The 23,657-nt window shown below is 35.2% G+C and overlaps 1 protein-coding gene across 2 annotated transcripts in view; it reads left to right on the plus strand.

The window, feature by feature from the left end:
- Nucleotides 1–23,657, plus strand: part of EMC2 (ER membrane protein complex subunit 2) — a 52,398-nt gene that overhangs the window by 3,955 nt on the left and 24,786 nt on the right. For both annotated transcript variants that reach the window (XM_004327916.3, XM_019942260.2), the window contains exons 2-5: nt 6,329–6,442; nt 6,959–7,023; nt 9,241–9,326; nt 16,399–16,456. In XM_004327916.3, coding sequence (XP_004327964.1) covers nt 6,329–6,442; nt 6,959–7,023; nt 9,241–9,326; nt 16,399–16,456 — 323 coding nt within the window. The remainder of the gene's footprint in view (nt 1–6,328; nt 6,443–6,958; nt 7,024–9,240; nt 9,327–16,398; nt 16,457–23,657) is intronic.

A 23,657-nucleotide genomic window follows, 5' to 3' on the forward strand; every position in this document is an offset into this window, starting at 1 on the left:
AGGGATCTCCTGATTGAAATTCCTTGTCATCTTTAATAAACCATTTTCAACTTTGCTTTCTGTAACATGGAACAAGAACATAAAGACCCTTGTATAGCAGCTTCAGTGCACAAGTCCTGTAGATTTTTATTATTTTCCTCTTATTTTTAATTGAGTCACCTTAACATAACAGCAGTTTTTGAAAGCTCTTTACCTTTGTGGAGTCTTTTTAAAGCATCCAGCTTTGTTTTGTAGAAAAAGTCTATCTTTTGCACTCAAGTTTTTTTTAGCTTTTGTAATATTTAATTACAGTATATAATTACATTAAGTTTAACTGCCATGAACTGGTTTGCATGCAACTGACTTTTTAAAATGTAACAAATAATGGAAACAACCAAGAGCCTGTTGGCTAAGAGCTTCTCAAATGCTAGGGGCATCATTAGTATTTTTTGCAGGAAGAAATTCTTTGATTATAACTGGAGGATAGTTAGAGTTTTTAATGAACCTTATTAATGTCACCCATCATATTTTTTTCATTGAAGTATAGTTAATTTACAAACACCCCTCATATTTTAATTACTTGTTTACATTCTGTACACACACAAATCTTCTCAGTGCTTCCAATGACCAGCATAGTGGTGAGAGTCAAAAAATAGCTGTCAGTAAATGCTAATTAAAATTTTTGTAGCACTTTATATTTTATGAAGTGCTTTACATAAATTATCTGATATTAGGAGTTCTAAACTCAGATGCCAAGAAGATGAGGATAATGTGTGAAATTACGTGAAAGATGATAGTGGTGCCTATGAAGAACTGGTGAGTGCGTGCCTTATCTAAAGGTAATCAGAATCAGATTAAAAACAGATTACCCCCCACCCCAACCCCCAACATTGTACTGGCTAAGACATTTGAGGGGTCTAGGTTTTGCTTTATGTAATGTTCATTGCAGATAGGCTTGTGATCTTCTGTATTTTATAGCTGAGGTTAGAAATGTTACATAACAGGTCCAAGATGACTGTGCTAAGTAGCAGCATTGGGATTTAAACCAAAGTCCTCTGACTGTAGCTCCTATGTCTTTATGCCACTTCATGCTCTAAATCTGGAATTGGCATTATTTTCTGTAAAGGGCCAGGTAGTAAATATTTTCAGCTTTGTGTGACATATGGTCTGTCTCAACTATTCAGCTCTACCATTGTAGCACAGAAACAGTCAGACAGTACCGAAATGAATAAGAGTACCTGTGGGTTTTTTTGTTTTGGGTTTTTTTTGGGGGGGTGAGGGGTCCCTGTGTGCTGGTAAAACTTTATCCATAAAACAAGTGGCTGCAAAATTTGGTCCTGGGACTTTATTGACCCCTGCTTTCAATCTCCTGCTTTAAATGAAATATGAAGACCAAAGCCAAAGATGGAAGGATTAGGAAAAGATAAATAGCATTTGGTTTTAGAGAATGTACTGTTGGCTTGCAGAGAAGTTTCAAAGCCTTTTGGTTCAGAAACAAAAGAGAATTAAAAGTGGGTATGAGAACACGTAAGGAAACAGGGTAGAACATTAATAGCTTAAATTTTTTTGAGCACATTTTGTACCATACTCTGTTCTAAACACATAAATTATCTCACAGTGCTTACCACAACAACTATATGATACAGGTATTATTATTTTTCATCTCCACTTTTTAGATGAGAACATTAAAGTGAAAAGTGTTAACTATCCAATATCACACAGATAGAAAGTGGTAGAACTGGCATTTGAACTCCAGCAGTTTGAATTTTGCATCTTCACTTTTAACCACACTACACACTAGTGCCTTTGGATAGTAGAAGAGATATCTGAAGAAAGAAGATAAAAATTTAAAGCTTATGGGAGTTTTGAAACACAGGAAAAACCTTTGGATAGTGAAAAGAATTGTGAGGCAAAATTGAAGTGTATGTAACACTTTAAATATATCTTTGAGGGAGTCATAACAGTGCATAGATAATACTTTTTACTTTGCTTTAAAAATATCTTGAAGTACATGTTATACTCAATTTGGTTTTCTTTTAAAATTTAGAACTTGGGTAAATAGGGAAATATTTGTGTGAACGGGCTCATTGTTTTTCCTAGTTGATCTTTAGAAAAAGTGCTTTTGTTACCAAGTCCAAGATCATTCTGCTCAACGAGCAACAGGCTAATAAATCAAGAGGTGAGTTGTTGGGACAAGGAATAGTGACTTTATTCAGAAAGCCAGCCAGCTGAGAAGATGGTGGACTGGTGTCCCAAAGAACCATCTTACCCCAGTTAGAATTCAGGCTCTTTTATAACTAAAAGAGGGGAGGGGGTATGGTTGATTGCTGCGAACTTCTTGGTGTCAAAATCCTTTGTTCTTGCATCTGTTCATGTAGGTCAGGTCATGATGTTCCTGAAAACCTCCAACAAGACAAACTTTATACTCTGTTTGCAACTTCTTATCTCTGTATGAGTAGAAAAGTGTTATACCTTTAAAGGTTGGAGTCTTGAGAAAGGGCTGGCCTGTATATTTCAGGCCATTAGGCAACACTCTTAACTTGTAGCAAAAGCAATAGAATACAAAGGTTAAAGTAAAAGAAAAAGATACAATATGGAGTCAGATTTGTTCTTTCCTATTATACTTTGCTCTCCTAATTTTCCTTCTTCTGGTGAGTGATCCTTCAGGTTTTTTTTTTTGTTTTTTTTTTTAAGGGTCTCTGGGAGTAGTCTTTGACAGAGAAACATGTTCCCCACCCCTGCTGTGGGTTACATAAACTAAGAATTAACCTGAGCTCCATTTTGCAATGGCCTGAAGGAACTGCTTTGCCTGCCTTCTCTCTCTCCCCCAATAGGTGGGTTGGGCACTTTCCCAGTCCCTGGGAAAAGGTTGGTCCCCAACCTTTTTGGTACCAGGGACTGGTTTCACGGAAGACAATTTTTCCACAGACCAGGGTGGAGTGGATGGTTTGGGGATGATTCCAGCACATTACATTTGTTGTGCACTTTATTTCTATTGTTATTACATTGTAATATGTAGTGAAATAATTATAAAACTCACCATAATGCTGACAGGCGGTGGAGCTCAGGCAGTAATGAGAATGAGGAGGAGTGGCTGTAAATACAGATGAAGGTTTGTTCACTTGCCCGCTGCACTCAGCTCCTGCTATGCGGCCTGGTTCCTGACAGGCCACGGACCGGTACTGGTCCATGGCCTGGAGGTTGGAGACCCTTGCCTTACCAAATGAGATACTTTTATTCCTCTACCATAGTTTATGCTCTTTGTTGTAAAATTCATCTAACAAACTCCCTTTGATCCTTAGGGCTTAATTCACATATCACAGATGTCTTCTTTAACCCTTTCTCCCTGCCAGGTGAAATTAATCTTTCCCTCACCTTGCTTTCTTAGTGCTCTGAACATAACCACTATCTTACCTTTTATCACATTATTTTGCTGCTGTTTACAGTTTTTCTGTTAACTTGTCAATTTCTTAGGCACACTGGATGATTCTTTTTCATCATTACGTTTATAGCATGTTATAAAAAGTATGTATTAATATATTTTTGAATGACTAATTAGAAGTCATGGGGGACATGACAGTGGGTGAAAGGGAATGTTTTAAAAGTCAGAGATTTTCCAGTAATATACTTTGATTATGAATAAGTAGGAGGAGACTGATGGAAAATTGAGTACTGTTGGTAAATGAGAAATTTGACAAAAAAGGAGATGGGACCAGTTTTTCTCTTTTAGTCTCTAGTTTATGGGAAGGAATTCTACAGTTTCTTAAAGGGCATTCTAAAGCAAGTTAAGAAATAATCTAATAGATTAAAAGATATTTCTTAAATTCAAACTGCATATTTTATTAATTCACCTGGGCTAGCATTTCTTAATTTGGGTGTCAGGGTACAGGCAAGGGGTGCAGTTTTGTGGAACAGATCTGTAAAACACTAAATAGATTTATATTCCCGAGGGTCTTCCTATTTTAAAATAGTCTGCCAGGTTGACAGAGAATGTCAACTTCAGACAGTATAACTATGGTGTAGGGGATGTGGTTTGAATGAGTTCTGAGAACCCAGGTCGTGGACCTTGTGGATATATGTTATATGCATGTTATCTTGTGGATATATGTTATATTGTGATGTAATAAGGTATAATGTATATTTGGTCTTCATCCCCAATTTCTGGCACAGAGCTCCTAAACCCTTGTAATTTCCTTAGTGGTAGGGTTGATAGGAACATCTTCTGTTATAATATTTGGTCTTAGTCCTGGGTTCCACATACAACATCTTCTAAGATTTATAGTGATACATGTCTTTTTATATACCATTGAATAACTGGTGGCTGGATAGCTTCGGGATGGGGGCTGGTCACTGGTAAGACCAAGACTTGAGTGAAGGGTTGGAACTTTCAACCCTACCCCTCAACCTGCTGGGAGGGGAGAGGATCTGGAGATTGACTTAATAACCAGTGTCTAAGGATCTAATCAGTCATGCCTACAGACTGAAACCTTCATAAAAGCCCCTAAACTTCAGGGTTTGTAGAACTTCTAGGTTGGTGGATACATCAAGGTGCTGGGATGGTGACTCACTCAGAGAGGGTACTCCTATGCCCCCGAAAACCCCCTCCCACCCCCAGCTCTTTGCTCTGTGTATCTCTTCCATTTGGTTGTTTCCTGAGTTGTATCCTTTATAAAAAACCAGTAATAGTAAGTGAAGCACTTTCCTGAGTTCTTTCAGCCACTCTAGCAAGTATCAAACTGGATGAGGGAGTTGTAGAAAGGAACCCCTGATTTTGTAACGAGTTGCTCAGAAGTATGGGTATCCCTGACTTGTGTTGGTTTCTGAAGTGGGGGCAGTCTTGTGAGACTGAGTCCTTAACCTGTGGGGTATGTGTAACCTACTTTTTGTTTGCCTGCTCAATTCCTCTTCAACCTTTAAGATTGAGTTCAAGTTACTTCCTGTGCAGTGTGAGAGTCAAGGTGATTTCTAGGTTTCAGTAGAAGAAATTAACTATGTTAATTTGTAATGATTTTCTAAGACCGTTTTTGTAAATTCACTTAGGGTCCATTTTCATCTTATGATGATTTTTGTTTTCTTTTGTAGAGTTCGAACTGTAGGGACTCAGGTAATGCATATAAAGGTAGTGAAAATCCTATATGCTTCTCTTAGATATATTCTATAGAAGCATAGCATATTGTTTATTTAACTCATGTGTTCAACAACAACTTAATTCAACTATTTAAATCTGTACAACATGTATGTCAATAGAAGGAAGAAGGTAGTACTTCAGATGAATATGTAAGATTTTCAAGAGGTAAGAGTAAGAAAGCATGTATGTAATTGGTGAACTGGACAGTTAATTCTACCTTAGCCATATTAAAAAAGGGATCTTTTTTCTGGGTTAGGTACTCCCCCACCCCAGTTATTATTTCTGCTATTGTCAGAATGCTGTTCTTTGAAACTCCAGTTCCCTATTGTATTAATATGCAAAGGTGTTCTCTCAACTTTTGTTGTTTGCTAGTGCCTTTGACCTTACTTTACATTATTCATTTTTATCTTTATATATAATCAAAAAATTTCCTTTGTCCTAATTTTTTCTTCTGTTTATTTCCCTGTGTAATTGTGTATCTTTATATGGACTGTTGTAGTAATGTTGTTATTAAGAGAGTTTTGTGATGAATGTTTCTTCAGTGCTGATAGCCTAATATGATACCCTGATTACGAAAATTTTATATTCTTGAGTCAATGGGTAAACTTCAGGAGCACCTTGAATTTTTGAGATTTCAATGTATAATTTTATTTCTGAGAAAATAATCCTTAGCTTTTATCAAATTCTGAACATTGTAACCCAAAAAAGCTATGATCCATAGTTGCTTAAAGGGATAGAGGATATTTGTAGCAGACCCATGCCGTACACTACTTTTAAAGATAGTTGTAATATCAGTTGTAATGCATTTTCAGTCTTCTAAAGCAGGGGTCCCCAATCCCCTGTCCTCAGCCTGTTAGGAACCAGGCCACACAGCAGGAGGTGAACGGTGGGTGAGTGAGCAAAGCTTCATCGGCTGCTCCCCATCACTCATATTACCGCCTGAACCATTGCTCGCACTACTGCCTGAAACATGCCCCTCCCCCGTCTGTGGAAAAGTTGTCTTCCACGAAACCACTCCCTGATGCCAAAGAGGTTGGGGAGCGCTGTTCTAAAGGATCTGTTGCTCTTGCTAAAATGATTTTCTGCTTTATGAAATTTGAGATACCATAGACTTTTACATTAGTGTGAGTGTATTTTCTTAAAAAGCTGATTTCATCTTGTCAACTGTTTGACATTAATCAAATGTATATATATATGTAATCGCAAGCATTTTTTTTTCAGAAATGCGAGATAAAATGAGAAAATGGAGAGAAGAAAACTCACGAAACAGTGAGCAAATTGTGGAAGTTGGAGAGGAATTAATTAATGAATATGCTTCTAAGCTTGGAGATGATAGTAAGTTTTTAAATTTATTGTGTTCATGCTCAGCACATGTTTCATTTACAGTTCTTAGTTTTTTTTTAAAAAAATTATTATTATGTTTTTCTGCTGTTCATATTAATCTCTCTATGATCTGTTAGTTTTTAAAAAACTTCTTAGGAAGTCTTAATGACAATTTTATTTTGAGAAGGACTTATAATTGTTGGTAGTAGTGAAGCTATCAAATAGGCATTTTTGTTTTAAAGCTCACAAGGCTGTAGTCCTGGTCAGGTCAAAATGTATTTTATAATGATCTTTTGAAACAGTAAAAGTATTAAATAATTAGAGATTTTTTTTTACCTTATATTAAAATATTTTGCATTGCTGAAAACATAAGGTTGCTTTCTTTCCTTAATTCCAGATGTAATACAATAAATCAATTTTCAGTTATGAGTAATGTTCTTTAAAATATCAGAAACAGGAAGAATTTATTATCTAATTTCTGTTCTGAGATTTTTATATTAAATTCAGTTTTTTCCTCTGTGTATCTAGTTTGGATCATATATGAACAGGTGATGATTGCGGCCCTTGACTACGGTCGGGATGACTTGTCATTGGTAGGTATTTAAACTTGTTTTATTTTATATTTAATTTGCTTCATAAATTATGTGTAAGCAGTTAGTATATGGCTGTATTGAATGCTTTCTGTAGGTGGTTTTCAGTGCTACTCTTTTTTTTTTTTTTTTTTTTTTGCGGTACGCGGGCCTCTCACTGTCGTGGCCTCTCCCATCGCGGAGTACAGGCTCCGGACGCGCAGGCCCAGCGGCCATGGCTCATGGGCCCAGGCGCTCCGCGGCATGTGGGATCCTCCCAGACCGAGGCACGAACCCGTGTCCCCTGCATCGGCAGGCAGACTCTCAACCACTGCGCCACCAGGGAAGCCCTCAGTGCTACTCTTGAGTAGCTGGGACTAGCTAGGTACTTTGGGACACAGTATATTTTTTTATATCTTTTTAACAATCCTGAGAAGTAGATGTTTAGTATCCCAGTTTCACTGAAGAGGTTAAATTAGTTGGTGAAGGTTATCCACTTAATAGGTGAATTATGCCATATTATAGAGTTAAAAATAAGAAGCATATAGTTTAAAACATTTATTTTGGGGGTTGTTAAATGACTTAATATATAATGTTAAGTACTGTTTTACAGTGTTTTAAATGTATATGTTAAATTAGTAGAAAATCCTGACATGTACAGAACATGACTTAAAATATTAATATCAGGTATTTAAGTGGGGCCTGACATATTATGGAAGTAATTTTTAATTTAATTTTAAAATAAAAGAATGATAGCTATATTTTTAAACACTCATGTGCTAGGTGCTATGCTAGAAGCTTTACATCATGGTTTATTTAATCTTTATAATTATTTCTTAATTTGATTTGTGTTGATACTATCACTATATTCATTATATAAATCAGGAAGCAGTGGTTTCTGTTCTTTTGTTCTGTATTTCTGAGCTCTTAAGTGCTCCTTCACACTGCTTCCTCATTTAAGCCCAAAAGAAATACAAAAAAAACAGAAAGTAGAAATACCCAAGAACATATGCATGTCTAATTAGCTTTGTCCTTTTCAAGGTAATTATGTCATGTTGACTATACACATAACTCCAGTGGAGCTACCAGTGATAAAAAATATTCCATGAAACCGTTGTATTACATTTAGAACCTATGAGACATAGTCTTTTGAATACCAACAGAGGTGGCAGCTTATATCTTGAGGGAAATTTTGAAGTTTTTTTTTTTTGTATAGCAAAATGCCATTTGGTAAAGTAGGAGATTAAGTGAATAGGTAATAACTTCTTTTGTAACACAGTATTTTTCTTTTTAATGGTTCAGAAGTTCAGCACAGCTAGCTTGATTGAACAAGTACTATGAGTTTTGCATGATGTCAGAGAAATAAATGACCATCATTTTCAGTTTTGACTAACTTGAATATTTTTCTTATTATAGAACTTAGAGCCACAGACTTTGAAGCTATATTTCCAGATCATATTAAAATTTACTTTATTATTGGTTAATAGTTTCTTCATTAGTTAAAGGCATTTTTAATCAGTTATGGTTGGGGGAACTAGAGTGGACCATTTTTATCATGCTTAATATTTCTAGCACTTCCAAGACTCTTATAATCCCTTATAGGTTGCTGAGAACATAGTAGGTGCTCAATAAATATTTGATTATTTGTATAGTTGAGTTGATGGGTAAATTATGGATATCTGCCAAAAGGAGATTGGTACTCCATTGATATGGTGTCTGTATTTTATGACCCCAAATCACATGTGTACTGACAAGGTGATTGATTAGAATATGACTTCAACAGGGCAAAATTAAACAAAGTGTTAACAGTATTTGCTAGGGACTTGAGGTTACTACCAAAAAACTTAATTTTTATCAAGAGAATGTTTGTGCAATACTTAGGAAGAAAAGGCCAGGAAGCAGTTGTAGTTATTTAAGTGGTGCCTGACACATTATGGAAGCAGTTTTTAAGTGATATGGTAGTAGTATTTGAAGAGTTATTAGTGGACCTCATAATCTGCTCATTTTCTTAGTTAAGAGCTTGATCAGTTTCTGAGAACTGATTGTTGTCCTCACTGTAAGTTCAGAGTTCTTTTACCGCATTATTCATTACTGATTAATTTCACTTATGTCATTAGATCTCAGTAATGAAATTATTTAAGAAAAACATTGAAGACTATGTAAGCCGTTCCTTGTAACCCATTTAGTATATGTAGTGTAATTACTACTCTTCAAGTCTTTTTTACCAGTATTTTTTTTTAGTTTTGTCTTCAGGAGTTGAGAAGACAGTTCCCTGGCAGTCACAGAGTCAAGCGACTAACTGGCATGAGATTTGAAGCCATGGAGAGGTAACTGAATCTTGTAAATAGTGTGATCCTGTTTTAAAATGGCAAACATGGGTTCTTACATTTAGGTCCTTCTATACCCGTGGCAACATCGTTAATTGTGCAAGATCTTTTGCTAGTGAGCTTCAGAATAGTGTCAGAGTGCTTCTCAGCCTAAATCCTGCCAAGTTACTCTCCTTAAATAGAATTTGACATAAGAGTGTAATCCATTTACCATCTTTGGCCTAGTGGAATTGGGATCATGCTTTGGAGTAAAATAGGCTTCCTATCCTGTTTCTAAGGATTTATTAGCTATTGACCTGGCAAATTATTTAAGATTTTCAGCCTTACTCCTCTGTAAAACAAGAATATTACCAACTTGTCAGGGTTGTTTTGGGAATTAATAATGATATATGTGTAGTGCCCTCACAGGCACTCAAGGTACAGAAGCTATTATTATTATTATTTTATTTATTTATTTATTTTTTGCGGTACGCAGGCCTCTCACTGTTGTGGCCTCTCCTGTTACGGAGCACAGGCCCCGGACGTGCAGGCTCAGCGGCCATGGCTCACGGGCCCAGCTGCTCTGCGGCATGTGGGATCTTCCCAGACCAGGGCACGCACCCGTGTCCCCTGCATTGGCAGGTGGACTGTCAACCACTGTGCCACCAGGGAAGCCCTATTATTATTTTTTTAATTGAGATATAATTGATATATAACATTGTATTAGTTTCAGGTGTATAACATAATGATTTGTTAAATGTGTACTTTGTGAAATGATTACTGCAATAAGTTTAGTTAACATCCATCATCATAGTTATAAATTTCTTTTTTCTTATGATAAGAATGTTTAAGGTTTACTCTGTTAGCAACTTTAAAATGTACAACACAGTATTGTTAACTATAGTAAACCATGCTGTATTTATATCCCCAGGACTTAATTTATCTTATAACTGGATGTTTATACCTTTTGACCACCTTCACCCACTTCTTCCACTCCCCATTCCCTTGTCTGGCAACCACTAATCTGTTCTATGTATCTGTGAGCTCAGGTTCTCTTTGATTCCACATGTAAGTGAGATCATACAGTATTTATCTTTCTCTGTCTGACTTATTACACTTAGCATAATGCCCTTAAGGTCCATCCAGGTTGTCATAAATGGCAGAATTTCTTTCCTTTTTTATGGCTCAGTAATATTCCATTGTATATACAGTTGACCCTTGAGTAACATGGGTTTGAATTGTGTGGGTCCACTTAGTACGTGGATTTTTTTCAATAGTAAATACTACAGTGCTACACAGTCTGTAGTTGGTTGAATCTGTGGATGTAGAACCTTGGATATGGAAGGGCCGATTTTAAGTTATATATGGATTTTCCTTTTTTTAATTTAAATTTTTACTTTTGGCTGTGCTGGGTGTTTGTCGTGGCATGCAGGCTCTTCATTGTGGCACATGGGCTTCTCGTTGCAGCACGCGGGCTTCTCTAGTTGTGGTGCACGGGCTCAGTAGTTGTGATGTGTGGGCTCTCTAGTTGTGGCATGCGGGCTCTAGAGCATGTGGGCTCAGTAGTTGCGGCACGTGGGCTTGGTTGCCCTGTGGCATGTGGGATCTTAGTTCCCCAACTAGGAATTGAACCTTCATCCCCTGCATTGGAAGGCGGATTCTTAACCACTGGACCACTAGGGAAGTCCCCTATGTATAGATTTTCCACTGTGCCGTAGGTTTGGTGCTCCTAACCCACACGTTGTTCAAGGGTCAGCTGTACTTACACCAAACTGTTTTAGCCATTTATCTGTCGATGGACACTTAGGTTGTTTCCATATCTTGGCTGTTATAAATAATGCTGCAATGAACATGGGGGTTCAAATATCTTTTCAAGTTAGTAATTTTATTTCCTTTGGATAAATACCCAGAAGTAGAATTGACTAGATCAAATGGTAGTTCTGTGTTTAATTTTTTGAGGAACTTTTATACTGTTTTCCATAGTGACTGTGCCAATTTACATTCCCATCGACAGTGCACAAGGGTTCCCTTTTCTCCACATCCTTCCAACACTTGGTATGTTTTGTCTCTTTGATAATAGCCATTCTAATAAGTATGAGGTGATATCACATTGTGGTTTTAATTTTCATTTCCCTGATGATTAGTGATGTTGAGCACCTTTTCATGGACTTGTTGGCTATTTGTGTGTCTTCTTTAGAAAAATGTATATTCAGTTGCTCTGACCCCTTTTACTTGGATTGTTTGTTTTTTTGTTATTAAATTATATAATTTCTTATAATATTTTGGTTATTAGCCCCTTATCAGGTATGATTTGCAAATATTTTCTCTAATTCCATAAGTTGCCTTTTGATTCTGTTGATGTTTTTCTTTGCTGTGCAGAAGCTTTTTTAGTTTGATGTAGTCCCACCTGTTTATTTTTGCTTTGGTTGACTTTGCTTTTTGTGTTGAATCCAAAAAATCATCACCAAGATTGATGTCAAGGAGCTTACCACCTACATTTTCTTCTAGGGGTTTTATGGTTTCAGGTCTTATGTTCAGGTCTTTAATCCATTTGAGTTGTTTTTCTGTATGGTGTAAAGATAGAGGTCCAGTTTCATTCAGGCTGTCTAGTTTTCCCAACACTGTTTATTGAAGAGACTGTTTTTTCCCCATGATATATTCTTAGCTCCTTTGTCATAAATTAATTGACCATATATGTGTGGGTTTATGTCTGGGCTGTCTGTTCTGTCCCATTGATCTATGTGTCTGTTTTTATGTCAGTACCTTACTGTTTTGATTACTATAGGTTTGTAATATAGTCTGAAATCAGGGAGCCTAATCCCTCCAGCTTTGTTTTTCTTGCTCAAGATTGCTTTGGCTACTCAAGATCTTCTGTGATTCCATACAGATTTTAAGATTATTCTATTTCTGTGGGAAATGGCATTGGAATTTTAAGAATTGCACTGAATCTGTAGATTGCTTTGGGTACTATGGACATTTGACTAATCTTAATTTTTCCAGTCCTTGAGCATGAGATAATCATCTCATTTATTTGTGTCTTCAGTTTCTTTCATTAGTATCTTACAGTTTGTAGTATATAGGGCTTTCAGCTCTTTGATTAAATTTATTTCTAGGTATTTTATTCTTCTTGATGCAGTTATAAATGGGATTGTTTTCTTAATTTCTCTTTCTGATAGATTCTTATTAGTGTATTGAAACACAACAGATTTTTGTATATTAATTTTATATCTGCAACTTTATTGAATTTATTAGTTGTAACAGTTTTTGATGGAGTCCTTTGCACAAGTAAGCTGTGATTGTATTCACCTGTCTCGCAATTTTGGATGCAGTGGTTTGCCCTGTAACTTTAATTGTCTGATGGATCTAAGAAGAGTTGTTGGGTCAGCTTTTTTCTTGTGAGGATGGTAGTGATGACTTCCAAGGTCTTTATGTGCCAGACCAGGAACCAGAAATCTTGAGTATCTTTTCATGCAATAATTGGCCATTTATGTATGTTCTTTGGAGAAATGTTTGTTCACATTGTCTGTTTTTAAATTGGGTTACTTTATTTATTTACATCTTTTTATTATTTAGTTGTAAGAGTTCTTTATATATAGTCTAGATACAAGTTTTTTATCATATATATGATTTGCAAAAATTTTCTTACATTATGTGAGTTGTCTTTCACTTGCTTAATGGTGTCTTTGATTACAAAGGATTTTGATTTTTTTATGAAGTTCAGTTCATTTTTTCTTTTGTTGCTTGTCATTGTGGTGTTATTTCTAGAAACCATTGCCTAATTCAAGGTCACAAAGATTACACCTCTTTGCTTCTAATAGTTTTATCGTTTCAGTTTTTGCATTTAGGTCGTTGACACTTTTGAGTTAATATAGTATGAAGAAGGTGTCCAACTTTATTCTTTCTTTTGTGGATATCCCGTTGTTCCAGCACCATTTGTTGAAAAGACTGCTTTCCCCATTTAACTGTCTTGGGCAATTAAATCAATTGAATGTAAATGCAATGTTTTATTTCTGGGCTTTCAATTCTGTTCCATCGATGTATATGTTTATTATATACCACACTGTATCGATCCCAATATTGATATTGTAGCTTTGTAGTAAGTTCTAAAATTGGGAAGTGTGAGTCCTTCAACTTTGTGGGTTTTTTTTTTCAAGATTATTTTGACTGAGTCTCTTAAATTTTTATATTCATTTTAGAGTCAGCTTGTTGTTTCTTACCTTTTTAACTTGGTGTTTTAGGTGAGACAGGGTTAACTTGTACCTCAATTGTAGCAGCTTTTTTCACATAAGATCTATAGATATAGTTTTTCTTAACCCTTTTATTTCTTGGCTTTTGGCTTATGTGTTTATGTATATGTATATTTTAATATCTTTGGATCTTCTCAGCAAAGGGCATGGATAAATAAAAATAAATAAAATAGTATTATTATAGGTTAGCAGAAAATAGTTTTGAATCAGAGGACAGAATGGAAGAAATCTGCAAAGGATTGCTCCTGAATCAGTATTCTACTCTAATACCACTTTTTGTTTTACTTCAAGTAGTATGAGTTCCTAGCCCGTTCTTAAAATATGTGAATAGCAAAGCACATCCCAGAGTCCAAGATGAATGATTTTTCAAATTATCTTTTAACACATTTTAATAGTTATCATTCTACCCTCTTTCCAGCCATACAAAAAATTGATATGGTAACAATAATTTATTTTTAAGTATTAACTCAGGTTTCTAAGAAACCTAGTGAACTTTAATTTCTTTAAGCTTTTATTCTTTAATTGAAACTCATATCATCATTTTACCTAGTAAGGTTTTACTGTTTTTTTCTGAAAGAGTGGCTGTTATATGTTTTTGTGACACAGGACCTTTAACCATTGATTCTCATACATGATTGTGTGAATTAGAATTATCTGTGGCATTTAAAAAATATGTAGTTGCCTAGTCCTCACTACTGAAATCAGTCTGTTAGGGGTGTAATGCAGGAGAATAGACAGGCAGATTTGAGAACGTTGCTGACTAAAGGTAAATTTTTATGGACCTTCAGTGTATTAGGCAAGACTCTCTAGAGAAACAGAACCAGTGGGATGTATGTATATTTATGTGTGTATATGTGTGTGTATACATATACATATATATATAATGGAGATTTATTATGAGGCAGTTATGGAGGCTAAGAAGTCCCAGGATCTGCTCTCTGTGACCTGGAGACCCAGGAAAGCTGGTGCTGTAATTCAGTCTGAGACCAGGTCTGAAGGCAAGAGAAAGTGAGATGAGATGTCCCAGCTCCAACAGCGTAAGGCAGTAAAAAGAGGTAAATTCTTCCTTCTGCCTTTGTTCTATTCAGGCCCTTGAGGGATTGGATGGTGTCCACCCATATTAGGGAAGGTAATCTGTTTTACTGAGTCCATGGATTCAAATGCTAATCTCATCTGAAACACCCTGAGACATACCCGGAAATAATATTTGATCTCGGCACCCTGTGGTTGACACATAAAACTAATCATCACACCCAGTTTTTACATAAATTACTTTTTTTATTATAATATAACTTAAATATGTTCAAATATAAAACCAGTATTAGTGCCTTACATGTATATTTTCATATAACTGTGAAAACAATGTATGGTTTCTAATAAAATACCAAAAAAACTAGAAAGTACTAAAATTCAAATTATCATTCTATTAATGAAGTGAATGAATAGTTTCCTCTGTCATTTCCAATATATTTCCTAGAAGTTATATAGTTGGGAAAAGATCCCCAAGTGATTCTCATGTACTGTGTCTTGTGAGAACCCGTGCTCTATGGCATTAATTTTGCCCTTGTTTATATACTGTTTATATACTTTATTTTATACTTGTTTAATGATACTATTTTCTCTTTCTCCATATAGTTGCAGGTTCTTACGAGGCTAGCATACCTACTATATAATCATGTGTTTGGTGTCCAAACTAATTTTCTTTTTTTGAGCTATTGCTAAGTCTGATTAACTTAGTGTACAGTGATGTTATTTGGACTTTGCATGGTATGGACATATTTACAAATTAAGTCTGATTTTATTTTTCTCAGTAGTCTGCTACAGTAGTCAAATATTCTTAGCTACTGGCATGACCACAACCACAGATACAGGCTTGGTCACTAAAATTGTGGGCTGGTGTTTGATTAAAAGATGTGTCACCATGATGATATAGAATATTCATGTGTTGAATAACATTAAGAGAAAAATAAAAAAATTATCATAGGGAACTTAAGAATAGATCACAAGAGTATATCTGCCATCCCTAGTTTTATAAATACTGCTGTAAAAGTGTTTAAACATCGTTTTTTGCTTTCTCTAAAGATCTATATCCGGAAGTGGAGAAATTGATTGGAAGGGAGTTGGGGGTTGTGGATATGGTTAGGAGGGAATTTCAGAATCACTCGACTATGTCCTTGTATTCCAAATAAGATCACGGTGTATAGGAGCATATTGTTAGGTAAAGTTCTTTATGTGATTTCTGATGTATTCCTCCCTTTGATTGAGTATCATATAATGTTAATTTTGGCTTCTTAGTTATATCCTGCCATATTTGATTATTTTTTCATTTGATAAACTTGTTAACTATTTCCCATATGAGACTAACCCAGCAAAGTGTATTATGTGTGCATACTTAATAGGTACTTAATGAATTGAACTTCACTAGCTCAACTAAGAAAAGCTGTCATAAATATTTATTAAAGGAGAACTAATACTTAGATCATTTCCTTGTGAATATATTTGTTAAAATTAAACTTTTTTTCATGGTTTATTAGCTGTAATTCTATGTATAACTAGGACCACAAAGGTGTCTCTTTGAGCTGCTAGTTTTTACCTTTGTATTTAGGCCAAATTGAATCAGTATGTTTTTGAAGTAAGTTTTTCTATAAATACTTTATACATTTTTTTTTTTTTTTGCTTAGAAAATGACATTGTAGCAAACTTGCTGTCATGTGAAGATCAGAAGAGGCTTAGTAGCAATTGTAAATGCATATAAAGTCCTGCCAGTTTAATTATTTTCTGTATTTACTATTTGTCACTAAATTTTAAGGTAATGATTCTTGATATTTGTTTTTCTTTTTAAATAGATATGATGATGCTATACAGCTATATGATCGAATTTTACAAGAAGATCCAACTAACACTGTAAGTTAGCTGGTTGTGCTGAAGATCAATTCGTTTTAAGAAGTGAAATTAATTTATTTTGGAAATAATGGAAAAAAACACATGGAACCATGTTCTATTTTGTTATTTTAAATATTTCATGATGGGCCATGTAAAAAAAATAGGTTTAAAATTCTTCAGTAAAATTTGATTTACAATATCTCTTATTAGAAAGAAGCTAGTTGAAATTTAGAAAGAATGAATTTTATGTGCTTGCAAAAAAAAAACACCTAGCAGAGCTTATTGTTTTTGTAATACTTTGAAGTTTATGGAATACTAACTTCTCTGGTTTGGGTAGTTATATTTTAGTTGTCTTCATCAAAAATGAAAGACGTCACCTCAGTAATTAGTATATGGAATTGATTAATGAAGGCTTTTTTTTTTCAGTTTTGCTTTCTTCCTTATACCTGAATAGGGATATATATATGTATATGTTTTCCTTAATATAACATCTTTAATTCTGATTTTGAACAAATATTTATCTCAGTTTATTGGGCAGAAGATTTGTTTCAAATATACTTATGTAGTTTATCTGTTTTAAAAACACCCTGGTGAAAATTTTTTTTTTAATATTGAGAACATTTTAGTTTACTATATTGGCATAATGGCTTCCCTCAGACTTACCTTTTACTAAATGAAAAGTCAGAGATGCTAGATAACGTATCAGGCGTTTCAGTGTTTCATATTATTCTATCCATACACACATATGCCTGCTAAAGTAAAGTAAATATTTTTAGAGTTTTTAAATAATAATCAGTTTGAGTTTGTTTTTTCCCTTTATAGAGACAGATTGTTATGTTAACACATAATACAACTACGTGAAGGTTTTCTCTTATTTGCCAAGTAGTTTATTAAAAATATACATTTTAAAAAGTCATATAATGTATGATTGTGGATTAAAAGATGCAGAAATACTGATTGAACATTGGTAACTTGATTCATTTTAAATTATTTATGCTATGTTTGGAAGTTAATATTGAAGTATGCAATTTTTAGATAGCATTTATACCAGGCATTTATTGGTCATAAATCCCTGATCTCTCCTTGCCCCTTTTGTTACCTGTAGGAATATGTATTTTTTTTTGCTTGAATAATATTTTTTCCCAGCTTTATTGAGATATAATTAACATTGTGTAAGTTACACAACTTGCTGATTTGATATGTGTATATATATATTGTGGAATGGTTTAGATTATTGCTTTTAATACAGTCTCACCCCAGGGATATTTTCTCTGGAAACTTTCTAGGTGTTGTGTTTTGTAGATATTTGAGTGGTAAGGATTCATCATTTTGTGAGGATTCTCAAAATATAGAAAGTTCAGGGAAAATTTTGACAGAGCTGCAAGCCTACCTGTTATTAAAAAAACCCAGTTAATTTAGATATCCCAAATAAAAAGAGAGTTAAAATTGAGAAGTTCTGAATAATCCTTAAATCTTATTTATCCTAATAGCTTACCATCTGTCTTAATAAAACAGTCCCTTATAAAAAGCCCCATTTTTCTTTTCCTAGAGATTTTCTCATGTACTTATTTCAGCTCTAAGACTTTACCACAGTTTCAAAGGTATTCATTTTTTACACAGCGATATTTCTGTGTAATATGAAATATGACATCAGATTTCTGAAAAGTTGTTTCATGTAGTTTTCTCATACTAGTTTAAAAGATTAATAGTTTGTAATTTATTTTTTTGAATTAGGAGTCATATTTTACTTCTCTCAGTTTAAGTTGGGCATATTTTAAATAAAGTATTTCACTACTTCAGATTCTCAGATAATATGTAACTAAATATTATTCTATCTTTGTAGTACTTTCCATGTTTTATGGTTTGGCTCCCCTCATAGACTATGTATGAGGGGGTAATAACTAAATTATTTAGTTGTTAGGTAAACATTTTTGAACAAGGTAACTAAATTCAGCTTTGCTAGATGTCAAATGTTATTTTTATCTAGTCTCCCCTCAGTCCCTTCTGTCCTTCTGTAAATGTTTATTGAGTACCTGTGAAGAGCCACGAAAATGTTGGTGTTACTAAGAATAAAGACAGTATTTCTGTTACTGTATCCATAGAAAGCACTGTGTTAGACATTAAGGGAGAAAAACAAAGGCATATAAGACCTAGAACTAATAAAGTCTAGTAGGGGAAGACTTTACTTACATTAAACAGTAAAGTTACTATGTAGAAGACACGATAGTTATAATTCAAGCTTTTATACTGTAGAGCTTTGCATAGTCTAAAGCTGATCATGTGACTCTTTTATCTGCTTCTGTGTTCCTATATATCCAGTATAGAAATGAGGCTGTTCATTAAAGCTTTAAGGAGCTCTCTTTCCCTCTCACATTCATTCATTATTTTTTCAAAAAATGTTTGTTGAGTGCTTGCAACATGCTTGTGTGGAGACTATCAGGATGAATTAGACACCATCCTTGACTTTGTTTTTAGAGAGATAGCATGATATAATGAACACATTATGGACTTTGAAATAGACTTATTGAATCCTGACTCTGGTGATTTGCTGCATTACTTTTGAGCCTTGTAGGCCTTGAAGGATGAGTATGGCTTAAATAAGACAAAGGTGGTAGGCTGGGGAAAGACATTGTATCCCATGAATGACGTGAGTAAGCCTTAGCATTATTAAAGTACATGGCCTACCTAGGGAAAAAAGAATAAAGTGATTAAAATGGAAGTTTTCAGATTTTGGGAGATTGCTTAAATGGGACATCTCATCTATTTTTAAAAAGCTGTAAAATATTCTTTTGAAAAAAGTAACATGTACCCATGTTAAAAAATTACAAACAGTACAGAGTATATGGTGAAAAATAAGTCCTCCCACCCCTGATCTCAAGTCCTCCTTCACTTAGGCAAACGTTGTTAACAATTTCTTAAGAACTCTTCCAGAAATTTTTTCTCATGCACACACAAATAGGTGTGTGTGCATGTGTGTCACTTTTGACAGGGAGAGTGGTTGGAAATGCAAATGGTAGCATACTCTACCTAGCAATATCTTTTAAAGTTCGTGTGCTGTCAGCACATCCTTTACCTCATTCTTTAGGTACCTGCATAGCATTGTAATGCATGGATATATAATCCCTGTCTTGATGGAAAACTTTCTTTTAATTAAGTCCCCTTGGTATCTGATATATTCTTCCCAGAAGCAGTGTTGCAGTACATGTCATTTGTAGGATAGATTCCTAGAAGTGAAGTCTCCTAGTCTGGAGGTCCATGTATTTTAAAATTTGATAGTTGTTACCAGATTTCCCTCCACAGAAGCTTTTTAGCTGTCTATACTCATTTATTTGGTATATGAGAGTGCTTCTTGCCCTGTATCCTCCCAGGTGGTATATTATCAGCTTTTTTTGTGTTTAACCTTTGCCAGTCTAATTAGTTAAAAATGTTACTTTGTTTTAATTTGCATTATGAGTGATGTTTAATATCTTCTAAAGGGCTTAAAGGGCCAGGTGTATTTCTCTTTTTGAACTGCCTCCTTTAACACGATTTTCGCATGAAATTTCATTTCTATTCTTGTTGAAGAGAGGGCATGGTTCTGGTGCTCTTTGTAAGTTTTAACCTCCCCCTTCTTCCTGACTGATTTACTGCTGAGGAAAACTAGGGCTCTAAGGAACAATATTTTATACCTTTTAGTTGGTTCATTGTTCAGAGTGACTAGCGATACAAGAAAGTCTACATTTGTGAACCTCCTGGTATGTTACACTTTAGAATTTTAATTTTTTTCTGCATTATCAATACATTTTTATTTCTTTTTTTGTTTTTAATTGAAGTATAGTTGATTTACAATATTCTGTTAGTTTCAGGTATACAGCATAGTGATTTGGGCCTTTTTGCAGATTAGATTCCATTATAAGTTATTACAAGATATTGGGTGTAACAGAATTTTAATTTTTTTTTTTTTTTTTTGCGGTACGCGGGCCTCTCACTGCCGTGGCCTCTCCCGCTGCGGAGCACAGGCTCCGGACGCGCAGGCTCAGCGGCCATGGCTCACGGGCCCAGCCACTCCGCGGCACGTGGGATCTTCCCGGACCGGGGCACGAACCCGCGTCCCCTGCATCTCCAGGCGGACCCTCAACCACTGCGCCACCAGGGAAGCCCCAGAATTTTAATTTTTATTCTTAGAAAATGGAGAATGAAGTCAAATTTTGATTAGTGAAATTCCACCAGATTTTTTTTTAGAGATAACTTTGTCAGTAATACGGGAGTTGGTTTGAAAGAGGTGAAAAGAGATGAAATAGTAATTTGGAGGCTGTTCTGTCTTAGGCTAGAGATTATGGGGATCTAAACCTAGGATAAGTAGAATTGAAGAGGATGGGGGTTGGATGAAAGTATATTTTGCAATAAAAATATACAAATGATGCAAACTTAGATATGAATGTTATTTTAGAAGGATAACTCTGAAGTATGAAAATTTTCGTCACCAGCTCATCAAAATCAAGTATTGAATTAGGCTCACTGTGAGCTTTTTATCCTTTAGATTACCCCAACACCGGTCAGTTTTTTGTTTGCCTGCTTTTAAAGTAAAAGTAGGCTTTTCATCCTTTGAAAGCTCTTTGAGGGAAAAATTATGTCCATTGCATGCAACAATGCCTAGCATATATGCCTTCAGTAAATACTTGTTGAATGAATGAATGCCTTTCAGAAAGAAAGTACAATAATTCTTATCTTTTTAGTTATATTTCATATTTCAGAAAGATCAGATTTTGCCTCCAATTGTGAACTGCCTGTTATGATATATCAAATATTTGAAGTCTTATTTTGGAATTAGATGTAATTGCCTCTGTGCCAAGAGTGAAGATGGTTTATTTTTTTTTTAATAAATTTTACTTATTTATTTTTGGCTGTGTTGGGTCTTCGTTGCTGTGCGCGGGCTTTCTCCGGTTGCGGCAAGCGAGGGCCACTCTTCGTTGAGGTGCGTGGACCTCTCATTGCAGTGGCTTCTTTTGTTGTGTGCAGAGCACAGGCTCTAGGTGCGCAGGCTTCAGCAGCCGTGGCACGTGGGCTCAGTAGTTGTGACCCGCGGGCTCCAGAGCACAGGCTCAGTAGCTGTGATGCGTGGGCCCAGTTGCTCTGCGGCACGTGGGATCTTCCCATGCTCGAACCCGTGTCCCCCACATTGGCAGGCAGATTCCCAACCACTGCACCACCAGGGAAGGCCCTGAAAATGCTTTTAGAATGCCATATTTCCCAGGGTCACGGCATAAGCCTCGGAGGCAGAAGAACTTGGAACTCTGCTTTCCCTTTGTTGGCGTGGTCTGTTTCTGTGTCCCAACATCTGGGGTAGGGGGCTTTCTAGGTTGTATTTTGCTGGTAGACCTTAACCCTTTAATCATTTTCTAGGTTCTCTCCCTACGTGGCCTCATTTTTTTTTAAGATGTGATATGTCTTTCAGGAAAAATTGCTAGCTAGCTCCTTGTACATATACAGAGGTATGTAAGAAATTTATGGTCATAAGAATGTTTTGAAGTTGCATAGTTTATAATAGAAATTCTGACTCCATTATTAAAATCGCTTGTAAAATGTGGAACAGTTTTCATTTTTGACTTAAACTGACTTTTACAAAGGTTGATCTAAACAAGAAATATATAAAAATTCAGAATATTGGCATATTTTATAAGATAAAAAGTATAAGAAAGAAATATAAATGGAAATTGATAGTCAAGACTCTACTTAATGTCTAATTAGTGCTATTTTAAAAACTGTTTTGGCATATAATTGATGTAGAGTAGACTGCACATATTTAAGGTGTATAATTTGATAAGTTTGGACATTTGTATACACTTGTGAAACCATCACCACAATCATAATGAACAAAACCATCATGCTCTAAAGTTCTCTTTGCTCCTTTTGATTTTTGTATTCTTATATATATTGTTTGAGCTTTCTTGTGAGATATCATTAAGTTACTTGCAAACAATTTCATCCTTTTGGGTCTTTGTTAGACAGGACCAGAACAGTGTTTATACTGGGACTAATTAATTCTCCATTATGTTCTTCTGGGTAGTCTGTTCACTGCCCCAGGAATCATGGCATTTTCCAGTCTGGCTGGTAGGAAGGGGCACTATTCCCAGCCCTGTGTGAGCTCTGGGCACATTTTCTCCTAAACTTTTCTGGTAGATCTTTCCTTGGCTGTAGTGGTTTCCACATACACATGCACTGATCAGTGCGAACCTGAGTACTCGAGGGAAACCCTTGAGATTCAAGGCGAATCTCTTTAGAGTCTCCATTCTGTATTTTTCTCTCTTCTCCTGTACTCTGTCCCATGAACTGTAGCCTCTTTGATCTTCTTGGACTCTGAGCTCCTTATGAACTCACAGCTCAACCTGATTTTCTTTTCTTGCCCAGCACCCTTGAAACTCTCTCAAAGCAGTCAGTCAGGGCCCACCTCAGTTGTTTCTGCCTGTCAGGGATCAACTCTCCTGTTTTGCCTGTCGTCCTATGCCTTAAAAGTGGTTGTTTTATATATATAGTACAGTTCTTTCATGGTCTCAGGCAAGAGGGTACAACCGCTCCCTGTTACTCCATCTTGGCCAGAAATGAAATCCCTGCTTAATGCTTATTTTAAATGATCATGGTTTTTGTGCCAGAATGTGGTAGTCTTTTTCTGTAGAGGGCTGTTGTATGTGACTTAATGATCCATTGTTGCCTGTATGATAGTGATTGCCATATAGGTTTTTCTTTAAGCTGTCATGTATAGTTTCATTAGGAAGACTGGCTTTGCATAGTTGAATAGTTACCTCTTAAAAGTGTGTTTTAAACCTTATAATATTAGGAGATAAGTTACTATTATCTTAGGCCTTACATGGTTAAGCAGTGTATTGCTTATTATAGTAGAGATTTTGGGGCATGTTTCACAAATTGATTAGTAAAACCTTATGTTTAAAATCTTTGCTTATACTTCACTGAAGTGTTTGTTAGGTGGAAAACTCTTAGTTTTTAAAATAGGCTATTACAAAGTTAATACTGAATTTCTGTTTTACGTTATAAAATTATGGCATTCCACCTACTATAAATATACATAATTCAAAATAATAGTAACAAATTAATCTGTAATATTTCAGTTTCAGGAACTCTTATCAATAAATCTAGAATGGGAATCAGAAATTTGAGATCCTACTTCTCATCCTACCTCTTTTGATGCATTTAGTTTGTTTAAACCTCTGTTTTTCATTATTTACAA

Source organism: Tursiops truncatus, chromosome 17 (genome assembly GCF_011762595.2).
Source record: "Tursiops truncatus isolate mTurTru1 chromosome 17, mTurTru1.mat.Y, whole genome shotgun sequence".
NCBI classification, from domain to species: domain Eukaryota; kingdom Metazoa; phylum Chordata; class Mammalia; order Artiodactyla; family Delphinidae; genus Tursiops; species Tursiops truncatus.